This window comes from Zonotrichia albicollis, chromosome 27 (assembly GCF_047830755.1).
Source record: "Zonotrichia albicollis isolate bZonAlb1 chromosome 27, bZonAlb1.hap1, whole genome shotgun sequence".
Lineage (NCBI taxonomy): Eukaryota > Metazoa > Chordata > Aves > Passeriformes > Passerellidae > Zonotrichia > Zonotrichia albicollis.
Window position 1 is genome coordinate 1,904,003 of NC_133845.1, and position 23,948 is coordinate 1,927,950.

Genomic DNA, 23,948 nt, shown 5'->3' on the forward strand with positions numbered 1-23,948 from the left:
GTGAAGCAGAGAAATGTTCTCCCCGTCACTAAGGGCCACCAGCCACTCCCTGGGGCATGCCAACTCTTTGTCTGGTGCAAAATATAAGGACAGTAAATAAATAAAAAATAAATAAATAAAACCCCTCTAACCAGGAGCTTTGATAGAAATTAGAGTGTAACAGGTTGATATACTAGAAATATATAACTAGAGAGTTTAGAAATATATCAATAGAGAGTTTAACAGGTTGATATATTACAAATACATCAATAGAGAGATTTACAAGTTGATGTATTACAAATATATCAATAGAGAGTTCAATGGGTTTATATATTACAAATGCATCAATTAGGGAATTTAGGAGTTTGATATATTACAAATACATCAATAGAGAGTTTAACAGGTTGAATATTACAGATACATCAATTAGGGAGAGGTTGTTAGCCCTGATGGTGAGGTTTCACCCACACACCCAGAGCTGTATCACCCCAAAAAGGGATTTATACATCCAATTCCCCAAACTGGGAATGGTGGAGCACTTTGACACCTCCCAGTGGTGAATCTCAGCTGCAGGAAGGTGCTGAGGTGGGAAGGAGGCAGCAGGCAAAGCTCAGGAGATCTGAGGGCTCTTGGACTCTGCAGCTGCTGGAGGTGCAAAGCCCTTCCCATGAAAATGGGAATTTTTGGAGCTCATGGCATGGATTTGTGCAACCCTGGCTGTAAAACCCCAAAAAGTGGCAGGGCTACCCTGTAAAACTGTTTGCTCCCAGCGTGGTCCATGGTCCATCAGTGATGGGTGTCTTTATTTATTTGCTGTCTTAGAATTCTGCATATTTATGCAGCTAAAGGCCTGCGGGCCCACACGCTGGCAGCCGCAGAGCGCATGAGAGCCCTGAGGAGACTCGATGCCAAGGAGCACAGAGGAAAGGTAAAAAGGGTAAAAAGGGGGCCACTTTCTCCTGCAGACAGCAAGGTTTGGGATGGGAACAGGCTTGGCATGACAGACAGCAAGGTACCCTCAAAATCCAGCTCTGCCCCTGCAAGGAAAGCTCGGCACTGATGGGCCTCACTCGGGGGCAGGACTGTAAAATTCAGTGGCAGGACTGTAAAATTCAGTGGCATGGTCATAAATCAGGTGGGATGAGAATAAGCCCATTCTTTTTTCAGCCCATGAGTGATGTGTGAAAACACCAATCCAGTAAAATATTTGTGTGTTGGCATCAGTCTCTGAGGCTGAAGGGTTTACAGCCAACTGACTTGTGCTGGACCTGATGCAATTGGGGTTGAAAAAATGCTGGGTTTGTGTTGCCATCAGATTATGGGCTGAAGAGCAGCAGGAGGAGTCCGGCAAGAGCTGGAAATCCCCATCTCTTGTGGGATTCCAAACCATCCTGTGAGCTGTGCTCATTCCTGGCACCACAGTCCTTGGGATTTCAGCCAGAACTTTCCCCGCTCCTTGTTTTACACCAGCAGCTGCTGGTGCCACCTTAGGATTTTAGCTTTTATATTTTTCATATATTTATAATCCTGCAATTCTTTAGTGTGTAACTCTAAAGCTCCATAGCCTGTCAGCTACTGTTCTCACATTTTATTCAGACAAAATAGTTCTTTTGTAGGCCTGGAACTCAACACCTCACTGTCTCAGCCCTAAAAAGTATAAAGGAAAGTGAGGTTGCGGAGGAGTAAATTGGGGTAAATGACTTCATTACCTAAAGTTGAAGCAATTGGAGGATTAACCCCTGATTACTTCATTACTTGAAGTAATTGTAGGATTAACCCCTGGTATGACCAAACTTATACTTGTCTGAAAAGCCCATAAGCGTTTGGCTGCAGCCTCAGGGACACTTTGACTGCCCAAGCGGAACCTATTGAAGAGCTTCAATAAAACCCCACTTTTATTCTGTGACTCTTGCCTAGCCCGTGTTTCAGGCAGCCCCTCCAAGGCATCCCTGGCAGGCTGAGCTCTCACAGCTGTCTGTGCTGCCCTTGCAGACTCCCCTGCTGGTGGCTGTCACTGCCAGGCAGGCAGCCATCGTCCACGACCTCATCCAGGCAGGAGCAGATGTCAACGCTGTGGACAACAAGGGCCAGTCAGCTTTGCACCTTGCTGCAACGTATGGCTACACCCAGGTCCTCCAGGTAGGAACGTGGATGCTGATTAGTAAAATAAAATGTATATATTGTATATATGAATATTAAAATATATATATTTTTATATATGCATTATCTATTTATATATAAATAAATATATTATCTATAATATATATTTATTTATATGTATATATTATATATTTACTTATATGTATATAAGTAAATATACATATACATGTATATGTATATATATTATATATATACATATACATGTATATATACATATATACATATACATGTATATATATATCTTATATATACATATACATATATATATCTTATATATACATATACTTATATGTATATATCTGTATTATTTATATATGTATATATAAGACACATTTATTTATATATAATGTATAAATATACACATATAAAATGATATATTTGTGTATCAATATATATTTACATAATGTATTGTATATATAAATGTAAATTAGATATATTTTACATATAAATGTATATCTATATATTTTACATATAGACAGTATATTGTACATACATATTTTGTGTATATATTGTATATGTATATATATACACAATATAGCCATGCCAGGGCTGAGCACAGGCAGAGTTTGGTGGCTCTGCTGAGTTCCCTGAGGGCAGGGAACAGGGGTGAGACGCTAGGGTGTCCAGAAAATGGAATTAATTAAAAAACCTGCCTTGAGGGCTGAGCACAGGCAGAGTTTGGTGGCTCTGCTGAGCTCCCTGAGGGCAGGGACAGGGCTGAGGTGCCAGGGTGTCCAGAAAATGGAATTAATTAAAAAATCTGTTTTGATCTGTGTCAGGGCTGAGCACAAGCAGTTTGGTGGCTCTGCTGAGCTCTCTGAAGGCAGGGTTGAGATGCCAGGGTGCTCAGAAAATGAAATTAATTAAAAATCCTGCCTTGAGGGCTGAGCACAGGCAGAGTTTGGGGCTCTGCTGAGCTCCCTGAGGGCAGGGACAGGGCTGAGGTGCCAGGGTGTCCAGAAAATGGAATGAATTAAAAAACCTGCCTTGATTTGTGTCAGGGCTGAGCACAGGCAGAGTTTGGGGCTCTGCTGAGCTCCCTGAGGGCAGGGACAGGGCTGAGGTGCCAGGGGACAGGGCTGAGGTGCCCGGGGGTGCCCGTGGTGCTGGCACCACGTCCAGCATTCGTTAGCTGTGCCCAGGCTGGGCCCTGGGAGGGCAGTTAATGTGTAACACAGCCAGTTCTCTGGAAAACAGGTGTTTCCTTAAGTAGGAAAAGGGGGTTTAATCCAGATGATGCCAACAAAGCCTCTCAGAGTGCCTCGTGGTGGTTTGGATTGCAAGGTTCCTTTGTTTGGTTTTTCTTTTGTGGGTTTCTTTGTTGGTTTTTTTTTCGCCTTGACATAAAAAGGGACAACGGGCAGAGACTCGCTCCTCGATGTGGTCAGAGCCATGAAAGGTTTTATGGTTTGTTTGTTTATTTTATTGGGTTTTTTTTTTCCTAATGGATTAACTATCTAATCTCTAATAAGCACCTCAGAGCTAGGTGTCAATATTTGATCTGGACATATTTTATTTTTGTTAGAAGGTGATAAGTCAAGCCCTAACCGTTCTGGGTGATCTTTCAGTGGGAGGATTCTGACCTGAGCCTTGTCTGGCTTCACACTGATGAGTCACTGCAAAAATTCTCAGCCTTTAATGTGAACAACTTGCTTTATTCAATCAAAAGAAAGAAATAAATTCTCTGTAATAATATAGACAAGGAGATACTTAACTCCATCACGTTAAATCTGTAATTTTCTTATATTAAAGAGAATGTTTTAAAGTTTTGATTCTCTGCTAAATCCGAGAAATTCTCACCTGCAGATCACAACTCCTGGTGTTTCTGTAGCCTCATTGCCACAAGCTGAGGCTTTAACTTCACACACTGCTGCACAAAAAGTAAATAAATCCGGCCTGAGAATTGTCAATGCTGGCAAACTCTTAGGCCATAAACTTTGGCTACACCTGTCAAGGAGGGATTTTCATTTGTGCTTGTCAAGGATCACTCAGAATAAACATGTCCTGGTGTCACTGGTGGCTTTGCCTAAGCCAGGGTGAAAGTGAGGAGTCTGGCACTCCTGACCTGGGGCAGAGACTGAATTTACTCTTGTGAACTGAGAACCTGAAAGGATAATTAGATAATTAAGAAACCAGGGAATGTGGTCAGCTTGAATGTCCCTGTTGGGAGCCTTCACAGCACTGGAATCTGGTGTCAAAAAATGGTTTGTAATTAAAATATCACTATCTGATGTTGTTTGGTTTTACATTCTGTTGGTTTTGGCTTGCACAGTGTTCTGCTGAACAAAAATTCTGTTGCCTCCAGGTTATCCTGTCACTGGGTTTCCCTCTAGATTTGGAAATGAAGGATTTTGAAGGTAAAAACCTTTGCACAAGTGGTGTGGAAACCTGTCTTGGATTTTTCATTGCCTGATGCTCGTTGGGTTTTGGGGGTGTGCTGGGAGACCAGAGCAGGCTCAGAAAATTCCTGGGGGAGAGAGAGTTGTGTCTGTGCACCCAAATGCCACGAAATCCAAAGGTGCTGATGGCTCAGGGGGGATTAAATTGGAGCTAAAAACGTGCTGGAATGCCCCAAAAAGTGCCCAGAGAGACAGAGAAAAACCCTGAGAAGGGCTTGAGCCTCAACAACACCTGCACAGATTGGATGAATGGTGGAATAAATGATGGAAGGAATGATTGGATGAATGGTGGGATGAATGGTGGAATGAATGATTGGATGAATGGTGGAATAAATGATTGAATAAATGGAATAAATGATGGAATGAATTATTGGATGAATGGTAGAATGAATGACTGGATGAGTGGTGGAATGAATGATTGGATGAATGATTGGATGAATGATGGAATGAACGATGGAATGAATGATGGAATGAATGATTGGATGAATGGTGGAATGAATGGTGGAATGAATGATTGGATGAAGGCTCTCTGTGCCAGCCCTGCTCCTCCCTGCACATCAGTGTTTTCCTGGCAGTATTTTCCATGCCCTGTTTCTTTCCCAGGCCATACCCCGCTCCACTGCGCTGTGCTGGCCCACAACGCCCTGCTGAGGGAGCAGGGCAGGCAGGCAGGGGCAGAGGAGCAGCACAGGGAGCTGCAGCAGCAGAGCAGGGAGCTGGAATCCTGCATCCATCTCCTGGTGCAGACTGGAGCCTCCATCTACAGCCGGGTGAGGAGGGGCTGGGTAATCCCTGGGTAATCCCTGGGTTTGTCTGGGAATTCTCCCCCCAGTTCTCCTGCCCAAAACACAGGATTGGAGAAGGAATGAGCTGCTGGCATGAGGGCCAAGCCTTTTCTCCTTCCAAGGGACTGCTGGCAGGGTTAGGTGCTTGTTATATGATTATTATAACTATTATAATTTAAAAAAAGCTTCCAATTGCAATAACATAAATGATAGCATCTGGGCTGCCTCAGCCTTCTCATAAGACTAAAAATCAAATTGAAGTTTTTTAAAACACCTCTCAATTACCCCATCTCTAAGTCAAGAAAAAAATATTATCCAACAGGTGCTGCCTTTTGGAGTTCCTGAAGCAGACACAACACTCAGAGGGTCCCTGGAGGGAGGGAGATGCTCCCCATCAGCTGCACAGCTGGCCTGGGTTTCCTCTGTTATATTTATGGATCTCTCCAGCTTGTCCTGCTGAACATTTCTTATTTGGCTTGTTTATTTAATATTCTTTTTCTGTGTTTTGAAATAGGATGTGAAAAGCAACAAGACAGTTCTTCATTACACAGTGCAGGATGGGAATGTCTCCCTGCTCAGGTACTTCCTGGAGCTGAACGCTTTCAAGTGCAAGGATTTTGTCAACAACAAGGTAATTTTTATCAACAAAAGGGTTTTTTTTTACAGAGGGAAAGGGCAAAAGTTGCTAATCTGAACTTCTGTTCAACCCCAAACTGCATTTTCCAGTAAACAGACAGCTCACAGAAAAACAGCACCTGGCTTGAACTCTGTCATGAAAAGAGAGAGGAGAGAATGAGGAGGAGATAAGCGGGGAGGAGGAAGAACAGGGGAAATGGTTGCTTGAGGAGGAACATGAACTTTAGATCAGGCTGAGGATTGAGCAAACAGCCCTGCAGTGATGCAAGGTGTGACAGCAGCGTGACACTGAGAGGTGGCACTCAGGGCAGCCAGGTATCAATCAGCTCATCTCTGCTGTCAGATGTGGCACCACAGGAAGGACAAAGTCCCTGCTTCTGTCAAGGGACACGGGGATTCTTTCTGCCTTAAACATTATTTGCAGATTTTCTGGCACAGCCATCCCCAGGCTGGGTAAAGCAAGGGGGAAACCTCCCCAGAGCTGCCCCTGGGAGCAGATCCTGAGATTCCTCCTTGTCCTTCTCCTTTGGGGAAGGGGACAAACCTGGGGGTCCCTGTTTCATTTTGGGACACAGCAGGGCTAAGAGGTGATTCTGGCTGCTTCCCTCTCTGTCCCTCTCCTTTGAGGAAGGGGACAAACCTGGGGGTCCCAGTTTCATTTTGGGATAGGCTGCCCCTCTCAGCAGGGCTATAAGGGGGTGATTCTGGCTGCTTCCCCCTCTCTTTCCTTTGGGAAAGGGGACAAGGTTGGGGGTTCCTGTTTCATTTTGGGATAGGCTGCCCCTCTCAACAGGATAAGGGGAGATTCTAGCTGCTTCACCCTCTGTCCTTCTCCTTTGAGGAAGGGGACAAACCTGGGGGTCCCTGTTTCATTTTGGGACACAGCAGGGCTAAGAGGTGATTCTGGCTGCTTCCCTCTCTGTCCCTCTCCTTTGGGGAAGGGGACAAACCTGGGGGTTTTTGTTTCAATTTGGGACATAGCAGGGCTAAGGGGAGATTCTGGCTGCTTCACCCTCTGTCCCTCTCCTTTGAGGAACGGGACAAACCTGGGGGTCCCTGTTTCATTGCAGCACCTGCAGTCTCAGCCTTGCTCCCCAGAGTTTGTGTCCCTCAGGAGGGAACTGAATTCCTCTGTCAATCCATTGCTCACCAAGGCAGACAAAAGGCGGCTCCACTTTTTTTTAACCTCCCCCCGATTTCTGTTGGGCTGGAGAAAACCTATTTTGGGTTGTGTTTGTGGGTAATGGCGCCAAGCTGGGGCTGTTCTGGCCAGTGAAAGGCTTTTCACTGCATTCCTTGTGTATCTTTAGAGACCCTCAGGCAGGTGAGAGCCTGTCCAGGGGAGTCTCTGTTGTCTCTTGATCACAATCCTGGGAGAGCTTCCTCCAGTGATAGGATCGCTCAGAGCCTTCAGCCTCATGGCTGAGCTGTCTGGGGCAGGGAGATATCCTGGAATTTTAGCTCTTCAGAGCATGAAGAAGCCAAGGAACCAGCCATGTTTAGGTTTCCTTGGCTCACCCACTGCTTGTGCTTGTCTCACTCCAAATCTGTCTCCACGGCATTTTCACAATGAGAAAAATATTGGAGCCTTGGAGGTGTTTTCCATCTGGAGGATTCCTGGAGCCCACTTTGTCTCAAATGAGACCTGTTAAAGTCTGCCTGAGGCTTCAAGGTCAGGCCTTGTCAGATTTATCTTAGCCCATGCCTGGATTTGGAATCTCTTAAGTGCAGATCTTCCCATTTTAACAAGAAATCCTGTAAAGAGCTTGTAACCATCCCTTGACTTTCTGGGATAATAAACTTGACAAGGATCTGCTTGTAAAACATGCCTTGTCTGAGAAAAACTGTTCATTTTCTGCAATTTTATTTTCTGCAATTTTATTTTCTGCTTCAGTTCTCCCTGATGTCTCAGCGGTTAACAGGAGCTGAAAATCACATTTTTCATTTCCCATTTGAACAACTGGAATATTAACACAGGCTGCAGTTTGTGCCCAACCATTCCAAAGCCACGACAAACCCATGATTGTTTCTGAGAGTAAAAAACCAAACAGCTGCCTCAATGAGACTCTTGCAGACTAAAAATATCTCACCTTGTGCTTTTGTTTATCGGCTTTTTCTCATTTCCAACCGTTACCAGTCATACCTGACCAGACAGGGCACAGATTTCTTCATGGTCTGGTGGCACCAGAGCTTCTGCAGCCCCTCCATCCCTGCCTGGCTCCACAGCCAGCTCTGTCCCTGCTGTGCCAATCCTGGCCCTGGGAATTGGAATCTTCCTGGCACTTGGAAGTTTTGGGAAAGGGGGAATGTGTGGAGCACAAACGGGAGTGGTGCTGTGGAGCTTTGTGTGATGGGCAGCAGTGTGATCAGTTTGGTGTCTATAATCCAGTGTGATATATTATATTGCTGTCATTTAATGCTTCCCAGAGAAATATTTCCATGCCTGTTACAGCCTTCTCTTTTTCCAGTAACTCCCCAGGTCTCTGCTTCCATGAAGGTGTGATTTAGAGAGTGATTTTTTAATGGCAGATTTCAGTGCAATCACACATGAGGCTGTGATTTAGGGAATGATTTCAGAGCAGTTTTAGAGAAAATTCAGAGCAATCATACATGATGCTGTGATTTAAGGGGTGACTTCAGAGCAGTTTTAGGGGGAAAATTTCAGAGCAATCATATATGAGGCTGTGATTTAGGGAGTGATTTCTTAATGGCAGATTTCAGTGCAATCATACACGAGGCTGTGATTTAGGGAATGATTTTAGAGTAGTTTTAGAGAAAATTCAGAGCAATCATACATGAGGCTGTGATTTAGGGAATTATTTTAGAGTAGTTTTAGGGAAAATTCAGGGCAATCATACATGAGGCTGTGATTTAAGGGGTGATTTCAGAAAAGTTTTAGGGTGATTTCAGAAAAATTTTAGGATTTCAGTGCAATCATACATGAGGTTGTGATTTAGGGAATTATTTTAGAGTAGTTTTAGGGAAAATTCAGTGCAATCATACACGAGGCTGTGATTTAGGGAATTATTTTAGAGTAGTTTTAGGGAAAATTCAGGGCAATCATACATGAGGCTGTGATTTAAGGGGTGATTTCAGAGAAATTTTAGGATTTCAGTGCAATCATACATGAGGCTGTGATTTAGGGGATGATTTCAGAGCAGTTTTAAGGGGGATTTCAGAACAACCAGGTTATGATTTAGGGGAATTTATGTAGACAGGGAATGTTCCCGCTTCAGGGCTATTCATCACCTACACCCAAAACATCAATGCCCCCAATTTGTGGTGCTCTAGCAAAGAAAATAATATGAATCCACAAAGCTCCTGCCTGGGAGAAGCAGAGCAGAGATCCTCCCTCAGCTCCTGATGACAAATCCCATGAGGATTCTTTTCTCATTTCACCTCTCCCTTTCTAGGATGATTCTGGGGAGATGGCACAGCTCACCTGGGAGTTTATCTGGGTTTTTTACTTCTTTTTTTTTCCCTTCTCCCTGCTTTAGGCCCATGGCAACACAGCCCTGCACATGGCAGCTGCTTTGCCTGGGGACAAGAACCAGAAGGAAATGATCCAGCTGCTCCTGGAGCACGGGGCAGACCCCAGCATCAGGAATTTGGACAATGACCAGCCCATCCACATGGCCCCTGCTGGAAAAGCTGGGGATCAGGTATGGGATCCACACTGCTGCTCTTCCCTATCACACCTGCACGCTCCAGGGGTGGCTGGGTTTTGTGCTTGTGGATATAAAAATATTCCTGATGTATTTGGGTGTTTATTGAGGTCCACATGTACATGTAAATAATTGTGTGTGTGAGTGGTTTTGGGGGCTCAGATGGTGCTTCCTGAAATTCCACATTTTTTGGCAGGTCAGGAATTTGCTGAAGAAAGGGAAAGTCACACCTGCATTCAACTCCTGCCACAGAAATGCCAGATCCTGATTTATCTGCAATTTATGGAACAGCTTCAGCTCCAGCTTCTGCCTCCTATAAAAACTGTGAGGGTGGTTCTGCAGCACACCCCTGCTCCTGCAGGCTTCAGCCAGGCTGGGCTGGGAATTTTCTCAACCTGTGGCCACGAGCAGCACGTCAGACAGCAGAAGATGAGCTTTCAAATGGTTGAAAACTCAATTTTGGTAACAGAAAATGTGAATAAACCTCCAGCAAGGAGGTGAGCAAATCAAGGAGCTGCTACAGAAATATTCCAAATAAGTTCAAAGCACAGCCAAGCTTTGAAACCCTTGGAGGTGACAGAGCACATGGTGACAGTTTGGGTATAAAAGGTTGAGAAATGCTGCTCTGAGACACCCAAACTGTGCTCTGGCTGGGGCTGTGCACAGGGACTGCTGGAAATGCTGCAGCCTCTGGGGTGTGCAGCTCCCACTGCCCCTGCTCCCCTGGGAATGCAGGATCCTGAGGGAGGAGAGCCTGGATGGAGAAGCTGAGCCAGCCCTGGCTGCATTTCACCCCCAGGATGGACATCCAAAGGCACGAGCCCCAGGGAGGGTCCTGCAGGCTGGAACTGCCATTCCCAGCGCTCGGGGAGGGCTCTGGAGCAGCTCCTCAGGGTCAGCCTGGGGAAAGAAACAGCTGCTGTGAGAACAGGAACATTGTGTGTGGCTGCTGAGGGAGAGACCCTCTCCTGAGGGGAGACTTCCAATGCAATCCCATCCACTCCAATCCCATCCCATCCAATCCAATGCAATCCCATCCAATCCAATCCCATCCCATCCAATCCAATGCAATCCAATGCAATCCAATCCAATGCAATCCCATCCAATCCAATGCAATCCCATCCACTCCAATCCCATCCCATCCAATCCAATGCAATCCCATCCAATCCAATCCCATCCCATCCAATCCAATGCAATCCAATGCAATCCAATCCAATGCAATCCCATCCAATCCAATGCAATCCCATCTACTCCAATCCCATCCCATCCCATCCAATCCAATGCAATCCCTTCCAATCCAATCCCATCCAATCCAATGCAATCCCATCCAATGCAATGCAATGCAATGCAATGCAATGCAATCCCACCCCATCCACTCCAATCCAATCCAATGAAATCCAGTCCAATCCAATGCAATCCCACCCCATCCAATCCAATCCCATTCATTGCAATGCAAAACAATGCAATCCCATCCAGTCCAATCCCATCCCATCCCATCCCATCCCATCCCATCCCACCCCATCCCATCCCATCCCATCCCATCCCATCCCATCCCATCCCATCCCATCCCATCCCACCCCATCCCATCCCATCCCATCCCACCCCATCCCAGTCTCCAGCTCTGGAAGCCCCTCAGCTCAGGTGGGAGCTGACCTCGCCTGTGTGGAGCCAGAGATTCCCTGGGTCTCCCAGAGCCCTTAGGGCAGCAGACCCGTGTGGGTGTGTGCAGGGGGTTTGGCAGATTCTTTTTAGCGTTTCTGTGAAATGATTTGTGGATTGCTGTGCAATCAGTGGCTCTGCAAGGCCGTGTTTTGGCAGAGGCTGGGGCTCACTCTGGGCTGTAATTTGGATTTTGCTGGCTCCTCTGTGTGCTCAGGCTGTTCCCCAGCAGGGTGAGCAGGGAGATGAAGGGCAGAGCTCTTAAATCACTGCAGCCACTTCCTTGAGCACCCACTGGCTGCTGCCTCACTGGGATTTCCTGAGGCACTGGCAGGCCTGGAGTGTTTGAACAACTGACAAGAACAAAAGCTTTTAAGAAATGCAGAGATCTCGATTTTCCAGCCCTCCTCTCTGCTCTTGGGCCATTGCCTCTCACCACAGGTACCTACAGTCCTGCTGACAGAGAAGCAGACGTGTATTTGCATGTGTTTGCATAAATTTTCATGTATCTGAGCACAGGCCAGCAGAAGCCAGCGCTGTCTCACTTGGAAGGATGTCACAATGAGCCCTGAATGGAATGAGAGGAGTATCAGGGACGTAGTACTGTGTGTCAAGGCAATGATGGATAAAATATCAATTTCTGGAACCAGCAGAACTGTCAAACTGTGAGCAATGTGAAAATGTAAAAAGCTTTTTACCACCTTGAAATGTCTGTGAGGTGACTGAAGTCCTTTGGCAGTGAGAAAATACAGGAGCTTTCTTTCCTCGAGTGGCTTTTCTCTTTATTATTGTGTCATCTCTTGGGAGTTTTATACAAAGCAGTGTCAATGGGAGTCTGGAACCATCCCCATCCCCAGAATATCAGGGAAAATGTCCTTTTGGGGCAGGAATTAAAGCATCCCCCTGGCAGCTGGTGGGTGAGGTTTGCAGTGGGTTTGCAGCCATGGCAGCCCAGGATTCCTCCTCTCTGTGCTCAGCTCCCCCAGCCCAGCCTGCAGAGGCCTCCTCTGAAAGCAGCCACAATCCCCAAGCTGCTCCTGTTGGCTTTGGACTGGAGCCACCAGGCTGTTGGAAGCTGCTGCTTCCCCCTGGGTGTAAAACAATTTTCCCTCTTTCTTTCCCAATTCCTGGCCTGGCTGTGAAGAAAATCCCTTTTAAATCTCAAACCTGAGTGTCTTCTCTACTTGTCTCACTGATTTGAGCAGTTCAGAGCTCACCTCTCCAATTTTTATTGCTCTTTCAGGGGAAATGTAATTTCTCAAAGCTCAGCCTTGCTGGCAGTGTGTGATATCCCTTTATTTGTACAGTTTATCTCTTCCTACCTGTGGCTTTGGATAAGTTGTTAATAACAAAGGCTCGTTATCACCAAACAAACGCTCTGAAGTGGCTCCATAGAAAAGCTGTCACTCGGTTGGCAAGGGAACCTTTTAGATCAAATTCTCGGGCAGAGAAGCTGAAAATAAGAACTTTTTCTTTTCTCTGTAACTGTGAGTGACTTCTGGAGTTATTCATGGCTTTGTAAGCACAACATGATCCCCGGGTTTGTGTTTATAGAGGCAGTCATGGCTTCACCTGGCAGGGACTGATGAAATGCCAGCCTTGCAGCAGAGCCAGCTCTGGTTTAAGTGTTTCCTTTAACTCCTTTTTACTTTTGGGAGGGACGAAAGAGGGAAATAATACATTTCTCACAGCCAGAAAACGCACCATCCACCTTTGAATGGCTCCTCTGTTGTGTTTTTTATCCCTTTCTTGTGTCAACAAGGCCTTGTGTCAACAGCCAGCAAGCTTCTACTTGTCCTGAGTGTGTCCCTAGGGCTGTTGACAGCATCTCAAACCAGTTTCCAGTCTGGCACAGGTGGGATTGCAAAACCACTGCAGAAGGAGCAGCAGGGAAGGAGGAAGAGGCTGCAAGGGATGGAAATGGTGCTGCTGATGGGGTGGAAGCTGGGGCAGCCCGCAGGTTTTGGTGTGTAGGAATATTCTGCTGGAAATATCTTGGTCTCCTCCACTGAGGAGGAGTTTTTTGGCCTGGATCAGGCGTCATCCAAGGATCAGGATGGGATTTAGGGTGGTTTTGGTGCTGGTGTTGCCAGCAGTGGGATCAGGGTGGGCACAGCCCTTGCACAGAGCAGTCTTGGGGAGGATCCACACCACCAGATATTGATAAGTGTGCAATCTACTAAAAACCTATCAGAATTAAACATCCACCTCAGCTGCAGGTCAGAGATATCTTGTCAGACTCCAGCACTACAGGCTGCTGCTCTAAGATGTGCTATGGGCTGTTCTTAAACCCTTATTTATCATTTCATGGTGCCCTTTCATCCCTGGGAGCGTCTCCCTGGCTCTGCTAAGCTCAGGCCAGCATTGCCAAGCCATGGGGAGGATGTGGGCACCCCATTTCCTCTAGAAGCCTCCAGTTTCTTGTTTCAGCCTCATTTTCTGGCTTTTTCTTGCTGCTGATAAGAGATTGTGATGTGTGGCTCGAGCTGTGCCCGCTCCTGAGGCAGCAGGCAGGAGCAGCTGGCGCTGGGTGAGCTCTGGGGCAGAATTTCAGCCCTTCAGTGCCCCAAAAGATCCCTCAGGGGCTGGAGCAGCTGCCAGCACTACTGAAATGGCACTTGGTGGGGTGTCCCTGCACAGGGGTGATCACACCTTTAACTGCTGCAAAGTTACAGCTCTTTACAATTTATAGAATAATAATATACATATATATTGCTGTGACCTCATGAATTTATCACTTGGGCCAATGCTGAGATTAATCAGGGGAGAAGGGGAGATATTATCTGAACGTTTTTAAAGCATCTTTTGGTAAAAAAAGCCCTGGTACTTTGCAAAATGTAAAGGAACTGGAAAGGTTTTCAGTTCAGCGTGCAAGTGTCTGGATGAGGTGAGCAAACAAATGGATAGCATTCATATTTCTCTCCACAGGTGCAGTTATTTTCTCTTTTCTGGTGGAATTTAATATGGAGAGATGCTTCTTTATTTCTTTCCAGTTTGCCTCACCAAGAGGAGGCAAGGCAAAATGTTAGGAAGCTCTGGGTTTATGCAAGAAGCAGGAAATCCTCAGGTATTAAAACTTTCCTATTATCTACTTTTAAAAAATTGAATAATTTAGCTCCTGTTCAGCTGATTATGCTGAAAACCTTTTACCTCTGAGGAGCCAGGGCTAAACCCTGGTGTGGCAAACAACTTTCCTTTTCTGCCAGAAGCCCTGGGAAATGCCACCAGGGCAGCCTGAGCTGCAGCAGAGGTGAGGAGCTGCAGATCCAGCTCAGAGCTGGGTGATGCACAGAGTTCTCTGGGGAAAGCTGGATTAAATATGGAATTAAATATGCGGGAAAAGGTGAGTGAGAGCTTTTGTGTCACTGAATAGGCTGCTCAAAACCTCATCCTCACCTCTGTGAGAGCAGGGTCAGCAGCAGAAGAGAAAAGCACTGACCTTTAGCACATGAAAAATGAGCAGGCTTCAGCATTTCACCAAATGATTTATTTGTATCAAAAAGAGCTGGTTTAATAACAAATGTTTGATAAGGCAGCTTCAGATTTATTTTAAAAAAGAGCAACAATGAAAAAAAAACAGGGAAAAACCCCACCAAACCACCAACAACCCCCTCTGACCGTAGATCAATGTAGTGACAGCATCGTGTAAAAAAGTGTGAGTAGTGAAGGATAAACTGGGCTGTGTTAGGCAGCACAACTTTGCATAGTTCATGGGCAATTTAATCTGATTTGGATAGAGTGGATGTGTGAAACCACAGCCCCCATTAGCTGTAGCAGATGTCCCAGCTCCTGTCCCTCCTGAAGAAGTCCTCGGCCACGGCCAGGGGTGGCAGCAGCTCCAGGCAGTCCGAGCTGGGGCAGGGGCAGCACTGCGGGGCCCTGCTGTCCCTGCCCTGCGCCCCACAGGCTGGGCAGCAGCACGCAGGGCTGCCCAGGGGACACGGGGGGTGGCAGGGCCACTCCTCCATGGGGCAGCTGTAGGGCGGGCTGGGGGTCAGCGGGGTGAGGGGAGACAGCTGAGGGGGAGAGCAGCTGGAGCTCCACGGGCTGGGCAGGTCTGCTGAGCTGGGAGAGCCGGCAGCCTGGAGATGGGGAGAGAAAAAGGGAAAAAAGAGATTTCAGGGGAATGTGGCCAGCAGCCAGAATTGCTGTGCTGCTGCCTTTCTCATCTGGCTGCCCAGGGAAATCCTGGAGGTCTAAACCCAATGTTAGTGGGGACAATCCCTGCCCAGAGAGATCCTGGAGGTGAAAACCCAAAGGCAGTTTCTGTTATAGGGACAATCCCTGCCCAGGGAGATCCTGGAGGTCCAAACCCAATGTTAGTGGGGACAATCCCTGCCCAGGGAGATCCTGGAGGTGAAAACCCAATGTTAGTGGGGACAATCCCTGCCCAGGTTGATCCTGGAGGTCCAAACCCAATGTTAGTGGGGACAATCCCTGCCCAGAGAGATCCTGGAGGTGAAAACCCAAAGGCAGTTTCTGTTATAGGGACAATCCCTGCCCAGGTTGATCCTGGAGGTCCAAACCCAATGTTAGTAGGGACAATCCCTGCCCAGAGAGATCCTGGAGGTGAAAACCCAATGTTAGCAGGGACAATCCCTGCCCAGGGAGATCCTGGAGGTCCAAACCCAAAGGCAGTTTCTGTTATAGAGACAACCCCTTGCAGGAGCTGTGCTGCTGTTCACACAAAATCTGCAGGACCTCTAGAAGGGACATTCCCCATCCTGCAGCCTCTCCCAGTTTATTTTGTGCTCCCCATGGGAAAAGAAGGGACATTCCCATCCTGCAGCCTCTCCCAGTTTATTTGGTGCTCCCCATGGGAAAGCGTTCAGAGCCCATGAGCATCCCAAGCTCCCAAAAGCAGCCCCAAATTCCCACACTGCTGCTGCTCTGCCCCACGAGGTGACTCCCTCTCCCCCTGGAGACACCTGTGGCTGCTCCCCTGGCTCCCAAAGCTCACCAGGCCCTGGTTGAAGCAGAGCTGGACTGGCTGGAAGGTGTCTGGGGTGTAGTGTGGGGATGGCTGGAAGGCACTGAAGGCTGCCTCAGAGGCTGCATCTGACTGCAGGCAGGAATCTATCAGCTGCTCCAGGTATCCAGGGCTTTCCTCACAGGACAGGCAGCTGGAAAACTGCCAGGGTGGGCAGCAGCTGGGCACAGGAGGGATGGGTTCTGCTTCTAAAGGCTCTAGGAGAGAAAGGAGAGCAGACAGCAGCAAATGAATCAGTGTCTGTCTTCACAAAGGGCAGGTTTCAGTGCTCTCCTATGCTCAGTAACCCTGTGAATTCAGACATTAAACACGCCTCTCAAGTGCAAGGTGGGTTTGTAGGAAAGCAGAAACCACGAGGGAGATGCTCCAAAACATGTGAATAACTCAGGGAAGGCAGCCCTCTCAGCTATAAACCTCTTTAAACACTGGAAACTCTCCTGGCCCCAGGCATTTTGGACAGGGATCCAGCTGGAAACTCCCTCAGACTCTTGACCCTCTGGCCTCCCTTCTGTGCCCTGTTTGCAGCCCCAGGAGGTGCCAGGCAGTGATTTCCAGCCTGGCAGATGTGCCTCTGCCTCATCTCCAGACCTGGGGCAGCTACACCTGCAGGAAAAAGGGGATAACAGGAGGATAATTTGCTTTTTTATCCTCCAAAGAGCCAAACAGGAGCAGAACAAACGGAGCAAGGCAGGGCTGATGTGGCATGGTGACCACGAAGTGCTGCTGGCCAAAGGCTGAGTTCCTGGAAAGCTGACAGCAGATCTGGCTTTTCAGAATTATTATCTTTTCACACCAAGCTCAAACATGGTTTAAGCCCTGTCCACGTGAAGGGCACAGGTCTGAAGTGCACATTGCAGGGTCAAAGGTGGCAGTGCTTAGCTGGCTGTGGGGAGTGAGGAACACCCAAAATACATAAACTGATGGACACCTTCCAGCCTGAAAAGGCTTTGGCATGTCAGCTTTGGCATGTCTCACGTTTCTTTATTAACATAAGCAAATGGATTCCCAGCTATCGATGATTTAACAATTTCCTTGTCCATGCAATGCGTGCCCTCACGCCTGCCCAGCCTCTCCTCTGTGCTTTGGCTGGGGACAACTGAAGGATCTGCGAGCCCAAAGTGCCCCTCCCCTCACCCCGTCCCCCTTTTCCTTGGATATTCGCGGGCAGGAGGAGGAAACTCTTGGTGGTGTTGAAAATCTGGTATTTCTCTCACTCCTGGGGATGCTGGCAGGAGAGAACAGAGCCCAGCCAGGGGCTCCGGGGCACTCTGACCCTCAGTGGCCCCAGAGCCTGGGGAGGGCGATGTTATTCCCTCGGGATGAGCATCCCTTCCCGAAGGGATGGAATTCCCTGCTGGGGGAAGGATAAGGTCGGAAAGGAGCTCGGAGCTCCTCATCTGCAACCCGCGGGCTCCCTGCCGGTGCTGATTGGCCGCACCCCCGGCCTCAAACAGGGCTGGGAAGGCTCGGGGCGGTGGGAAAAATTGGGAATGGGGCGGGAAGGGCCGTGTGGATGGGCTTTGTACCGACCTGGGTGAGGCGGAGACACAGGCTCTGCAAACTGGATGCTGCTGCTGCTGCTGCTGCTGCTGCTGCTGTCCCAAGGAACCTGAGCAAAGAGAAGGGAGGAGAGGAGCTGCGGCACAGAGCGAGGTGAGTCTGGATTTCAGAGAGAACTCTTGAAATAAACCTTATTGCCCTCCTGGCTGTGCCTGGGAAAACCTCCCTGGCACTGACAGATCATTAGATGAATGTGCATAACAGGATTTTTGCTGGGCACAGCACCCACCTGGGGTGAAGCCCCTGAATCAGCTCCGAGCTAAGGGTTTTTTTGCTCTTTTTGCTGCATTCCCCATTCTACAGAGCTGCCTCTGAAATTAATGTGTGTTAATTTCCAGGAGCGTGAATTCCACCGTGGAGGGAATCCCAAGGAATTCCTAGGGATGGATATTACTGGGAATAAGCCATTAACTACTGACCACTGCAGGTGTCCCAGCAGACTGGATTGATGTTTGAGAAGCAGCTCTGGCAGTGCTCCCTGAAAAGGCACAGCTTCGTTTTTAAGGATTGCTGGAAGCTGAAGCAAGACAGATCAACCACTTCTAAGAACCTGACCTGCTGGAAGGAAGAAACCCACCCCAAAAGCAACGGGAGTTTTCTGCTTGGGGACCAGGATTTTACTCTGCAAGTACAAACACTGGTGGGATTTCCCTCTCAGATTTAATTCATCCAGCCCTCCACTTCATTTCCTTTATTCAAGATGCTCTCGAGCGAGCAGCTCATTTCCCTGGCAACAACTTCCTGGCACATCCCGTGCATTTAATTGCTGAAACAGTGACTCCTCTGGGCCGGGGGTGCCTTTTGTCCCTGCTGCAGACGTGACAGGGCAGCGATGGAGTCCCCAGGCTGAGCTTTTCTCAGCGCACATCCTGCCAGCCCAAAGCCCCGGGGCTTTTGGGGCGGGCCATACCTTGAGCAGGTCACCGAGGTGACTTCCCTCACCGCCACTTTTCACTTTTTCCTGTGTGGGCACCACAGGGGTTGTGTGAAGTGCTGGTGGGAAGTGAAAACCGGTTCCACGCAGCCCTGGGACACCTGGCTGTGATGGAGAGGCTGCTGCTCTTGGGGCTGCAGGGGAGCAGTGAGTGACCCAGGGTTTCCAAAACCTGACAATTCTCCTCACCCAGACCTCTCTGCCCCTGGATCTCAGGCTGATTTTTGTGCAATCGGCCGCAACAAAGTGCAGAAGCTGAAATCTGAAAGGCTCCAAGAGCTGCAATGTCATGAACCAGGAAGAAATAATGGTTTGCCAAGCTCTTTATGCAAATCCCCTGAGTGGCTGGAGCTGGAGGAATCCTACAAAGGCTGGGAGAGGGAATGAGAGGGAATGTGCAGGTGTGTGTGCACACAGAGCTCCAGCCCCTCCTCCAGAAGGGATGGGGCTGCCCAGGTGTGCTTCTGTCCCGGAGGGAGTGACTTTTCTGGAGCAGCAGCTCTGCTTTCTCCCTGTATTCCTCACATTCTCACTCCTTTAGGTCACTGCTGCAGCTGCCCTGACTAAATGTTCCTTTCCCCCATCCTCACCAGCCTGTGCCACTCAGATTTTGGCCCAGAAATTACAGTCTTGGAAAAAAAAAAAAAAAAAAAAAAAAAAAAAAACAAAAAAAAAAAACCATTAAAAGAGAAGGTACAAAGCCAACACCACAATATTTTACTCACTGCTGAACCAGTGGCTGCTTGTCGTGCTCTCCTCTGCTGCAGCAACTCCTTGACTGTGATCTTCACCCTCACACCTTGGTACACCTTGGGCTTTCCTGGAAGAATTTGTGGAAAAACACTTTGCAAGGAGGGAGAATCTCAGAGCAAACAGCAAATTCAGCAGCTTTTCAGTGCGCTCTATTTGGAGAACAGTTTTAGACTTAACATGACTAATTTTTAGTCTCTGTTTCCAGTCACACTCACAGCCCTCTTCAACACCTGCTATTCCAGCCTGGGACAAGCAGACACTCATGAAAATCTTGCTGTTGATAATATTTTAAAACCACATGTTTATTCTTCTCTATCTCCTTCTTCCCCTGCCCCCCTTCCAGCTTTCCCAATACCCAGCTCCATCTGGTGCTGCTGTTGGACTCATTTAAATTCCTGACATATTTGCCTCTCTCAGGACCTGAAAATAAATGTGGGAAGTGTTTCATCTGGCAGATGAAGCCCAGGAATAAAACAATGGAAATATGTGGGTGGTTATTCAGAGAGCTCAACAAAACACGAATAAAATTACTGTTTTCTTACAAAGCCTAGATTATCTCTTTATTCTGCTCATGTACAGCCCCTATTTATTTCAAACAAGAATTTAGGGTGTGTTTAATCCAGCCAAAACGAGCCAGCAATCACCAGTCACTACCTAATGAGGGATTTTTAGGACAGGAAATGATAAAGAATTTATTTCTTCTGAAAAACCACTTTCACTTGTTGCACTCATGGTAAAACACTCAGCTCCTCTGGCAGCTGTTCCTGTCCTTTCTGCTGGTGTTTTAATTGAAATCACACAATAAAAAGAAACACACCCAGACTGGTCTCTACACTCAAAAAACACCAGAGCAGGGAGCAGACAGCCCTGAAAGAGGCACCAAAAATAAACTCCCAGCAGGACAGCAGCAGTGCCAGAGCTAAACGCGGCCTTCCAGTGCCACCTCTGGGCACAGAACACCTTCTCCAAGGGAGCTGCATGGTGCCAGGAGACCCTGGCACAGAAACAACGCTGGGTTTGCAGATCTGCCCGCACAGCCAGGGAATCCTGCACTGCAGGCACTGTTCTCTTGTGCTGGAACCTCTGCTGTCAGTGCCCGGGGTGATCTGGGGGAGGACAAGCTGGGACAGGCACCCCGGGCCCTCGGAGAGTGACAGGGCTGCCCTCGGGGCGGTTTGCTGAGCTGGGCTCAGCCGGGGATTATTCAGCTCGTGTTTTGGTGCTTTGTTTCTGTTCAACAAGCTAGGGGATAATGAGACAGGGAAGGGTGGGATTTAAGGAGAACATGGCATTACCAGAGCTCCCTGCAGGCAGGGAGGGCTCTGAGGCGGCAGGGCCGAGGGTGGGATGGTGAGGGTGGGCACAGAGTGGGCAGGGCAGGTGGGGAATCAGGAGCAGGGTGACAAGGACAGGCTGGGGTGGGGTTGGGGTCAAGGAGCAGGGTGGGCAGGGTGGGCTGGGGGTCAAGGGCAGGGCGATGGATTTGGGACTCAGGGGCAAGGTGATGGACGGGGGGTCAGGGAGGAGGGTGGGCAGGGTGGGTCGGGGGCCAGGGAACAGAGTGATGATTCTGGGGCACAGAGAGCAGGGTGACGGGGCTGGGGGTCCAGGGGCACAGTGATGGTGCTGGGCATCGAGGGAAAGGCTGGGAGGGTGGGTGACAAGGACAGGGGGTGGACTCGGGGTCAGACAGTGGGGCTGGGATTCAGGGCCAGTGTGGCTGGGGCGGAGTGTGTGGGGTGGGCACCCAGAGATGCAGGGAGGGCACAGATGCAGAGAGCACCCAGAGGTGCGAGGTGGGCACACAGGAATGTGGGGAGGGCACAGATGCAGAGAGGGTACCCAGAGGTGCAGGGTGGGCACAGAGGTGCAGAGAGGGCACAGATGCAGAGAAGACACCTAGAGGTGTGGGGCTGGCACACAGGGATGCAGGGAGGGCGCGGATGCAAAGATACCCAGAGGTGCGGGGTGGGCACAGATGTAGAGAAGGCGCCCAGAGGTGCGGGGTGGTCACAAAGGGATGTGGGGTGGGCACAGAGGCGCGGGGTGGACACCCAGATGTGCGGGGTCCCCTGTGGTCCCCCGGCCGGGTGTGGCAGCCCGGCAGCAGCCCCGCTCGGTGCCCGCGGAGCCCCGTGCCGAGCCGGCACCCGGCGCTGGCACCCGGCGGGCAGCAGCCGATCGTGCCGTGCCTCCTCCCTCCCTCCTCCCCGCCCTCCCCGCTCCCTCCTGCCTTGGCAGGCGGCATCGCCTCGCTGCCGGAGTGACCCCGGCGAACCCCGAAACGGCCCCAAAGCGGGGTGCGGGGGCGGCGGGGGTGCAGACAGAGCGGGGCTTACCGGACATGCCGAGCCGGAGCGGGCAGCGCCTCGCCAGGTGCCCGGTGCAGCAGCAGAGGTGGCCCCGGCCCCACAAGCTGGCCAAGGGGGCAAGAGGAGTCAGCCTCGAAATTTGGGGGTGAGGGGAGCTGCCTGCCCGGTGGCAATGGCAGGTGGATCCCGACAATATTATTGTTTTATCCCTACAGGTATAAGTTTGAGTTTTTCTCTCCTAATGCCAAGTATTTAAAACCTCTAGAAACCAATGATTTGACAATCAATGATTGCGCGATACTTTCAATTTGAATATTCAAAGGCTCCACAAAATGGGCTATCTTTTTGTGAAACCGAGCACATCCCCATCTAGCAGAGGGTCTGGGGGAATAGGATTTGGTGGGGTCACCCTCCCCACCCTTTGCTTTTGGGACATTTGCAGGGTTTTATCCATCTTTCCCTGAATGAAGCAGATGCCTCCAAAGCAGCTCAGTGTTTTCCCCTCAGATGCACAGGCTGGGCTCCAGCCCTCTCAGATTTCATTTGCTACCTGCACTGAGCACTCTGCAACGGACTGACTTGCTTTTTGCACATTTTTTCACTTTTTAGGGCTAAATTCTGAGATTTTGGGGCCCACATGACAGCGGGCAGGAGTGGCCTAACAAAGAGGCTGCCCTGGGCACCTGGGTGGCTGAAGTTAGCTGGGCCCACTTGTCCCCACAGCATTCCCTCCCTCTGCCTGGATGCTGGGCTCACCCTGGAGTTTATTTGAGCTTTCCCCCTGTTCAGGCTGTTTGTGCTGCACAAATCGGCCTTTTCCTCACAAAGCCCAGTGCTGGCCTGCCCTGGGAGCTGCAGCTGTGGGGCTCAGCGTGTGGCTCAGAGTTTTGGGATGAACATCCCCTCCCAGCACTGCTGGAATTGGGGTTTTTAGGCTGCTTTTAAGCTTTTCCCTGGGGACCACAACCTGAGGCAGGGGCAGGAGTGAGGCAGAGAGCAGGCCAGGCTGTTAATCATCTACCAGCAGCTCAGGCTGGCTGTCGTCACAGCAGAATCTTTTTTTTTTCTTTTTTTCTTTTAAGTTGAACAAATAACACTTGATTTCTGTGGGGAGTGAGGCCATTCCTGCCTCTGAAATGTGCCCCTGCAGCTCCTGGTAGGCCCAGCCTTGCCTGGGACAGCTTTATAGGGACACAGCCCACCAGGAGAGGAGCCCACCTAAGGAATGTGCTGTGCAGGGAGGGGAGGGGGTCTCACTGAGGAATTTGGGATCTGAAAGCCTTCCCTTAGTGGGGATGGAGCAGCAGTGGGTGTGTGCAGGCTGCAGGGAGCTGGGGTGGTGATTGTTTACCCCTGAAAGCAGAGAGCAGAGCCTGCAGGCTGCCAGCTCCAGCCCTGGGGGAGCTGGGTGCCCTCAGGAGGCAGCAGAGTTCTGGCTGTTCCTGGGCCTCAGAGCCTTTCCAGGATGAGGAAAACCCTGCCTGGGTTAGGAGTGAGTGCCTGAGTGGGTCAAACACCTCAAAGACAGCTCCAAACCCTGTCCCTGCTTCTGCCCAGAGCCTGAGGGCAGCACAGCCACCATGGCCTGGTTCAGGGCCTGACCTTCAGCCCCTGGCAGAAGGAACAGCTCAGGCCCTGGGGGAGTCACTGGATGGTCCCCGGGGCTCAGCCCAGCAGTGACACCTCCACAGGTGCCAAATTGAACATTTTCCAGCCACAAGCTGAGAGCTGAAGCAGAATGGAAGGGCAGCTCTGGCTGTTACTGGGCTGCAGAGCATTTCCAGGCTGAGGAAATCCCTGCTGGATGCTGGAGTCAAACCCCTTAAATACAGCTCCAAACCCTGTCCCTGCTGCTCAAACCCCTAGGAAATCCCTGCCTGGGTTAGGAGTGAATGCCTGAGTGGGTCAAACACCTCAAAGACAGCTCCAAACCCTGTCCCTGCTTCTGCCCAGGGCCTGAGGGCAGCACAGCCACCATGGCCTGGTGGCCCTGCTCACCTGGCACAAGGAGCAGATCAGATGGACCCTGGGGCTCAGCCCAGCAATGCTGACAGCTGTGGGGTGGAAAAGGCTCAAACTGGGCTCAGGTTTGGGGGGACAGGGCTGTATGTGGGGC

The 23,948-nt window shown here is 49.5% G+C and overlaps 2 protein-coding genes across 2 annotated transcripts; one reads left to right on the forward strand and one right to left on the reverse strand.

Annotated features, from left to right (window-relative positions):
* Positions 1 to 862: 862 nt before the first annotated feature.
* On the forward strand, positions 863 to 10,628 carry LOC113460211 (NF-kappa-B inhibitor delta-like). The gene is made up of 7 exons (XM_074559401.1): positions 863 to 907; positions 1,909 to 2,118; positions 4,445 to 4,496; positions 5,142 to 5,308; positions 5,838 to 5,954; positions 9,457 to 9,621; positions 9,821 to 10,628. The coding sequence occupies exons 1-7, from the start codon at positions 863 to 865 to the stop codon at positions 9,890 to 9,892; spliced, it is 828 nt and encodes a 275-aa protein (XP_074415502.1). The 3' UTR covers positions 9,893 to 10,628.
* A 4,136-nt stretch (positions 10,629 to 14,764) lies between these two features.
* Positions 14,765 to 19,630, reverse strand: POU2AF3 (POU class 2 homeobox associating factor 3; the record flags this gene model as incomplete). Its single annotated transcript, XM_074559656.1, has 4 exons — positions 14,765 to 15,365; positions 16,244 to 16,470; positions 17,804 to 17,882; positions 19,493 to 19,630. Coding segments are annotated over 4 exons (762 nt in total), but the record flags the coding sequence as incomplete, so codon positions are not given.
* Between the last annotated feature and the right edge of the window lie 4,318 nt (positions 19,631 to 23,948).

What these genes read in the sequence shown, in the direction of transcription:
- LOC113460211 (XM_074559401.1), top strand. Translation starts at nt 863, where the DNA reads ATGAGAGCCCTGAGGAGACTCGATGCCAAGGAGCACAGAGGAAAG. An exon ending in CCAAGGAGCACAGAGGAAAG is followed by an intron (nt 908 to 1,908) that starts GTAAAAAGGGTA and finishes CCCGTGTTTCAG; the next exon opens with GCAGCCCCTCCAAGGCATCC. An exon ending in GAGCCTCCATCTACAGCCGG is followed by an intron (nt 5,309 to 5,837) that starts GTGAGGAGGGGC and finishes GTTTTGAAATAG; the next exon opens with GATGTGAAAAGCAACAAGAC.